The 7,585-nt window shown below is 39.9% G+C and overlaps 1 protein-coding gene across 2 annotated transcripts in view; it reads left to right on the forward strand.

Moving 5' to 3' along the window:
* Positions 1-6,451, forward strand: part of mllt1a (MLLT1 super elongation complex subunit a) — a 50,162-nt gene extending 43,711 nt beyond the window's left edge. For both annotated transcript variants that reach the window (XM_061975819.2, XM_061975820.2), the window contains exon 12: positions 1,105-6,451. In XM_061975819.2, the coding sequence (XP_061831803.2) occupies positions 1,105-1,233 (129 nt within the window). In that variant the 3' untranslated portion in view covers positions 1,234-6,451. The remainder of the gene's footprint in view (positions 1-1,104) is intronic.
* Positions 6,452-7,585: the final 1,134 nt, after the last annotated feature.

A 7,585-nucleotide genomic window follows, 5' to 3' on the forward strand; every position in this document is an offset into this window, starting at 1 on the left:
AATTAATTGGATCATAATTAAAAATTGTCACACCGCTATTATCTAGAAGGGTAAAGTGACAAAGTTCCACAGTTGGCAGCTCTGGTCCCTCCAGCTTCATACTCTTATTCTCTGGCAGACCAGGTGCGTATGAGCAGTGTTAAAAGCAAAGTTACGATGTCAGTGTTAGGAAAAACTGCGTTACATAATGCCAGTGTTACTTTTAATAGTAACAAGTAATCTAAATAAAATACTTTTATGTATACTACAAAGCAGTTACCAATGCGTTTGATGTAATGTAGCATGCTACTTCTGATGTGGTTATATGTCATCGGGACAGCATCAGAAGCACAGCAAGTTCAATGCAGAAATAACTTTTTACTAATGAAAGCAACAGCCACAGTACCACACTCAAATAAACTTGATATTAAATAGGAGGAGGCAACATCACACAGAAAACAACATGTAGGCTAAGTACACAAACACATGGACACACACTACGAGGGAATAATGAACAACAAAACAAATCAATGATCACCCTGTTTGTGAACAATGGGACAGGACAGCCATCGAAACACATTCAATCTCTTTAACAACTGGTGCTAACACAATCCAGTGAAAAGATTCAACAGGAGCTGCTGTCATGTCCTGCAAATTGCCTCTGCTAAGCTAACAAACACCGCTGAACTAAAATACTTCTCTGAGCGCACTCTTGCTGATGTCACACGTCACTTAGCAACAGACACCGCCTTTTCAAGGCGCACACACTCTGCTCTCATGAAACATCTCTCAACTGCATATACCATATATTTGAAGTTTTTTTATTTTTAAGTAACGCAAGAATTACATTCCCGAGTAATGAATTACATTTATTAAAGAGTAATTCAATCACTTTTTTGATAAAGTAACTATGATTATTACTTTTAAAAAGTAATTTTCCGAATACTGTACGATGTATACTGCTAGTTAACTGGTTACGGTAAATCTAAATGTGGAGCGCCACAAATACATGAATGTATACATGTACACACATATTGCCAACAAAGGACCTAAATCGGAATTGGGCCCTCGCAAAGTAAATCCATCCCGAAGACAAAGTGAGTAACTCTCCCTTTGTGTCTTCAGATTGTCAACCTGATCGAGGAGACGGGCCACTTCAACGTGACCAACACCACCTTTGACTTTGACCTCTTTTCACTGGACGAGTCCACCGTCCGCAAACTACAGAGCTACCTGGAGGCGACGGCCACGTGACAGCGAGTGGCGCGGACAGCTGAGGAGGAGGTCGCGACGTCTCCCCGAGGAGACCGGAGGCCAGACTGAATCACTGAACAACAACACACACACACACACAAACACTGCGCAGGAACAAAGAAGCACACACACGAAGATGCTGCACCTTCACATGACGCCGGCAAAGGAGCAGCAGTGAAGAGGAGGAAGGCGTGATCGAGAGAGTTGAGACCGGAAGTGAACTCCATCTACCAGTTTTTTCTTTGGTGCAGACCTGTGGAATGCACCTCCACTCTCTCCTCTTTGCACTCATGCTGCTTTCCTCTAAACCACACCTCGTCCTTCTGGCCCCAATTTACACTCCTTACTGGGCAGATCACTCCTCCTTGAGCTGGATGTTGTCTTCATCATGACTGACTCGTCTTCTAGGCACAGAAAGTCGGTGCATGGCTCCCATCTTCACACTGAACATGTCACAAGTGTGCGTTTGGATGACATTTCTCTGCTGTCCTGACATCTGAACACACGTTTTCCCCTTGCACTGAAAACTGAGTCGTGACCTCCCGCCAGCAGCCACCCTCCTCCTCGACTATCTCCATCCCTCCTCTGCAGCCTCCCACGTTGGCGTGCACCAAAGGGCTCCGCCGCTGGCTGCCGCCGGCCACTCCTGATTTGCCTTCCGGTGGCGTTCAAGGTGGGCTAGCAAACAACACAAAGTAGCCATATTCGTCTCCCGGGAATCCAAAAATAAGGAAAAGTAGGGGCCAACTTTTCCCTCTCCCCCTTTTTTTACATTTTATTTTTCTACAATTGTCTTTGTTTCTACTCCCGGATTTGCGGTAAATGACCTGTGAGCTATGAATGTATATGGCTTTTATTTTTCTACGCCCAGCAACAAGCCCACTCTAGTGCCTTTCTGCAGCGTGAGGTGGGTGTTCCACAACCCCCTGCTCACCTGGGCGGGGGGCGGCAAGTGTTAATTGGGCTGCCTGAATATCCAGTATTGTCTTAATGGCTTCCTTTCTCTTCCTCAGTGTCCTTGTAGGCTGTTGACCCCTCCACTTAGCGTCCCTTATTATCATCATTCCTGTAGGAACCGTAGAATGTTGAACAGGTGATCACGTTTTTGCTTTCTGCCGCTAGATCAGTGTTTTTCTTGGGGGGGAGGGGGGGTACGTTATATGACTTAGCTGTAGTAACTGTTGGTTCGGGCTGCTGTGTGACGGACATTTTAAGGCTCCAGGATAGTAAACAGCAATGATCTCCTTGCTGGAGATGTACAGTGAGAGTGACGACTTAAAGCGGTCTCGTTAAAGCCAGAGCGTGTGAGTCATCTTCAGCGTTGCTAAAATGGTGCATCTTAAACATGCCAGCGATAACGTAGCTAAAGAAGAGTTGCCCGCTAGACTTCCTCTGCTTATACTCGGGTCACGTACACAACAAAATATGTCTAAGTCTAATTACACACGTTGCAACTCAATCCGTTTTTTTAATTTATGTCAACTTTTTCTCACCACGCCACCAGAAACATCAGAACATATAACACATGCACATGGTGATTGAAAGGGAACTCCCCCTTTCCAAATACATATTCTTTGCTTAAAAAATAGGGGCATCCCAATCCGATATTGATATCGGCTTGCATCTGAAATCTCTGATACAAGCAGTCTTGTAGCGCGTTTACTTGTGCAAAGCTGAACAGCCAGTTAACATCTAAATGTCCTCCAATAAGAACACAAAGTTGATATTTTCTTGTCAATTGCAAATGGTGAACACGGTAGGCTACTAGGAGTTTGCAGCTACACAACAGCTAAGATAGACGTACAAAATAAGTGTTCTTAATTGAACAATATTGCAGTCTCGATGTAAATAAATATCAGATAATCATAGTTGCATTATACTTATAAATAACCCTAACCCAAGCAGAAACGTATCCTGCAACATTCAACTTTGTATTATTGTGACCGCCAGATGTCACCCAAAAACAAATTAGCACTCCACTTCAAAAGCATAAATCTGTCATAAGGTTAGTGTTTTTCATACGTACCATTGTTCTTTGAGTAATTTCACTTCATCAACCCTTTAACTAACATTCCACTCTACGAAATGATAATAGTATGTACGGATAATTTGCGCTGATATATTAGGATAATATCGGTATCGTATCGGAAATGGAAAAAGTTGTATCAGAACACCTCTACTTAAAAACAGTGTTTCCCATACATACATGTATTTGTAACGGGCCACAAATAGATTATGCGCGAGCCTGTCCACCCTAATAAACACTTGATGGGGGCAGTCTGTATAATGTATCATTATAATGTGGCTCATCCGTATAACTTCACACAGTAGGTGGCAGTATACATTTTAACTCTGCTTTTTGATACAGATGTATCTCAATAAATCAGATTATATTGTCACTACACACATAGTGAAATATTTCAGCAAAAAATGTATTCATAATTTGGATGATTATAGTTTACAGCAGGGATATTTTCAGCCAGCTGCTAATTTTTTAGTTTTTTGTTAGCTTCTGACTAATTTAACATACCGTAATTTCCGGACCATAGAGAGCAGCCAAACATAAGCCACACCAACCTACTTTTTGGCCAAATTTTGTTTTGTACATATATTGGCCGCACAAGTCTCCTTGAATAACCCGCAGGTATACATATTGAAACATTAAATATTTACACATGTGCTTATGTTTATTCACATATGTAACTAAAGACAGTGCCTGTAACATGGCATACTTCTCAAGCTGCGCGCTATAACTGATGACTTTGTTTTCCTCGGCATGCACCGGTCCGACCTTTTGTGGCCCATAAGTAGTGGTGGATTTCTGTTCTGTGCAGCGGCTGTTTCCTTTTTCGATGGCTGTGTCGATCGTCTTTGGCATTGGGGCTGCGTCTTGTGCATTTCATTGTTTCTTCTCTATGATGAGGGTGAGTCCATAGTGTGCTAAATAGCTAACTGACTGACTTGTGTGAGTGTGTTTAATTTAATATGAACAATTTCAGTGGTCTGATGGGACCAGGCTAAATTCATTGGCGACACGCGAAGCTTGTGAATACGAAAAAATGCATAAATTAGCCACAGCATTATATAAAGCATAGGGTTCAAAGTGTGGGGAAAAAGTTGCGTCTTATTAGTACAGACATCACTGTAATTCATTAATAATAAGCTATATTAGTGAATATTACACTAATTTGTTTGTCTTATTCAATATTACACTAATTTTCTTTGTCAAGGATAACCCTAAGTTAAGATGTGGATGTTTTTTAGCATATACGTGACCTACAGTACGTTGGTACAAAATGTATCAAAGTGACTCCCGCATCAAAGATTAATATTGTAAAATCAGGGTTGCTCCGATCAGGGTTTTATGCTGCCGATTCCGTCATTCATGAGTAAGATCGGCTGATATCGATCATATGTATTAACTGTACAGTTTTCCATTTATTTATGGCGAGTGTTATTGACAGTTTTAACAGATCCCTTGTGTCCAGGGAATGAATCCCTGAATTTGTAAACATAAACAAAAATGACACCAAATAAATAAGTGTCTATAATTACTCTTGTATCAGTTATATACTGATACTACCTCTGGTATCGATGCCACCAATTTATGGATCTATCCGACCCTCCTCTTATGTGTCGTATACTGACTGACAATGCGGACACACCAACAGTTGTTATGTTATTCTATTTACAGACTCTTATTAATGTACCTGTTAATATCTGCTTACTTTCTGCTGTAACGTGGTTCCATCTACACTTCTTTTAAACTTTACTAAGCACTTATTCCTTGGTGTTGTTTACATCTAGCTTAGCGGTTAACTTAGATATTAGCATGTCTGCTCCTGGTTTGCTGTCGATGTGTAACATGTTTAGCCTCGTCCTCCATAAAGAAACTAGAAATTGCAGTTTTATTTCCATAATGGAGGTGATTATTATTCATTTAGGCCTGGGGACCAAAAATAAATAGTCAGATGAGATCGGTGCTTGTGATCAGCATTAAAGGGAAACTGCACTTTTTGGGGGGGGAATTTTGCCTATTACCGTATTCACGATCCTTGTGTAAGACAAGAGTAAATGTTTTTTTATGTATTCTAAGTAGTTAATAAATGCGTGCAAAAGTCTGCTTACAACGGAGTCAATTGGAGTTGCTCTATTCCGCCTATAAAGCGCTCTAAAATAGTTCCATCCTTTTAAATACACACTAAGTACATTCATAGTAACATGTAATATTTATGTATTTTGCTCATTTTAAGCATACATTTCATAGACGCATCACATTTGCTTTATCCTTCGACAACTTCACTGATCGCTGCTCACTGTAGACTTCATGAGAACCATCAAACATGACTTACTGTACAATGTCTGCTGTCACTGGGATGCCGACTGTTTGGATGTTCAAATATTCCTGTTTAGATGAAGAAATAATCATAGTCCTCGAAAAGAGTTTAAAAAAAGGGGTGGGTGCAAACCAGCATCTTTTTCGCCATCCCTGGTTTTAAGTTGGCTGTCAAAGTTGACCAACTTCTCAGTTTTATGTCCATATCATTTTACCCTCAGGGTGAAAGGCATGATTTATAATCTAAATTTAACTTTCATGATCTTTGATGCGAGAAAGCATGTGAGGATGTCAATACAGTAGCATAAGGAAGTTGCCTCTCCTTAATCAATGCGCCGCTATATCTAGGTCCTTAACATTAGCACTTATAATAACAACATCGCTAACACATGGTAAATATTTGGGTCACAAAATGTATATGGCGGATCGTTGGTGCTTTTTGGATGGTCATTTATTGGGTTTTATGGTCGGTATAGACACAATGACATCATGACTCTCAATTGTAAGCGGACTTGGTAACACTTTAGTATGGGGAACACATGTTCACCATTAATTAGTTGCTTATTAACATGCAAATTAGTAACATATTGGCTCTTAATCAGTCATTATTAAGTACTTATTCATGCCTTATTCTGCATGGCCTTATTATACAACCAGTAAGCCAATAACTAAGAGTCTTCCCTCAATAACCTCAGAATTATTGCTTATTAGTAACCCTAGCCCTTATATGATCCCCTAGAGCAGTGGTTCTTAACCTTGTTGGAGGTACCGAACCCCACCAGTTTCATATGCGCATTCACCGAACCCTTCTTTAGTGAAAAATAAAATGTTTTTTTTTTTCAAATTCAAGACAAAGTTATATGTTTTTGGTAACACTTTAGTATGGGGAACACATGTTCACCATTAATTAGTTGCTTATTAACATGCAAATTAGTAACATATTGGCTCTTAATCAGTCATTATTAAGTACTTATTCATGCCTTATTCTGCATGGCCTTATTATACAACCAGTAAGCCAATAACTAAGAGTCTTCCCTCAATAACCTCAGAATTATTGCTTATTAGTAACCCTAGCCCTTATATGATCCCCTAGAGCAGTGGTTCTTAACCTTGTTGGAGGTACCGAACCCCACCCCACCAGTTTCATATGCGCATTCACCGAACCCTTCTTTAGTGAAAAATAAAATGGTTTTTTTTTTCAAATTCAAGACAAAGTTATATGTTTTTGGTAACACTTTAGTATGGGGAACATATTCTAAGTAACAAAGACTTAATTTAGAGGTTTTTGGACACTAGGGGAACATATTCTAAGTAACAAAGACTTCATTTAGAATTATTTGGTTAGGGCCAGGGTTAGAGGGTTAGGGCCAGGGTTAGAGAGTTAGGGTTATAATAAGACCATGCCGAATAAGGCATTAATAAGGACTAGTTAAGAGCCAATATGTTACTAATTTGCATGTTAATAAGCAACTAATTAATGGTGAATATGTTCCCCATACTAAAGTGTTACCATGTTTTTATACTGGTGCACAAAATGAACCGTGCATGAGCATCACCTTGTTCAAACAACAAAACCAACACAGTGCATAAACACAACAAATTACACACCTGCAAATCAGTCTGACTTCTGCTGTTGCCGTATCCGTAATACGCCGATAGGGAGAAGTTTTTATTTACACGATGAGTCAGGTGTGTTTTGACCTCCGCCGAACCCCTGAGCCCGACTCACCGAACCCCTAGGGTTCAATCGAACCCAGGTTAAGAACCACTGCCCTAGAGTCCAAATAACTCTAAATTAAGTCTTTGTTACTTTAATAAGCAACTAATTAATGGTGAATATGTTCCCCATTCTAAAGTGTTACCGCAGACATTTATTTGTCTTTATTTACGAGTTAGAATGCACTAAGAAAAGAAAAGCATGTGTGTTCTTGTCTCTCATCAGGACTGTGAATTATAAGCAAAATTCCCCCCAAAAAGTGCAGTTTCCTTTTAAGACATAAATCGGCCATAACCAAT

Source organism: Nerophis lumbriciformis, linkage group LG14, assembly GCF_033978685.3.
Source record: "Nerophis lumbriciformis linkage group LG14, RoL_Nlum_v2.1, whole genome shotgun sequence".
In the NCBI taxonomy this organism is placed as follows: domain Eukaryota; kingdom Metazoa; phylum Chordata; class Actinopteri; order Syngnathiformes; family Syngnathidae; genus Nerophis; species Nerophis lumbriciformis.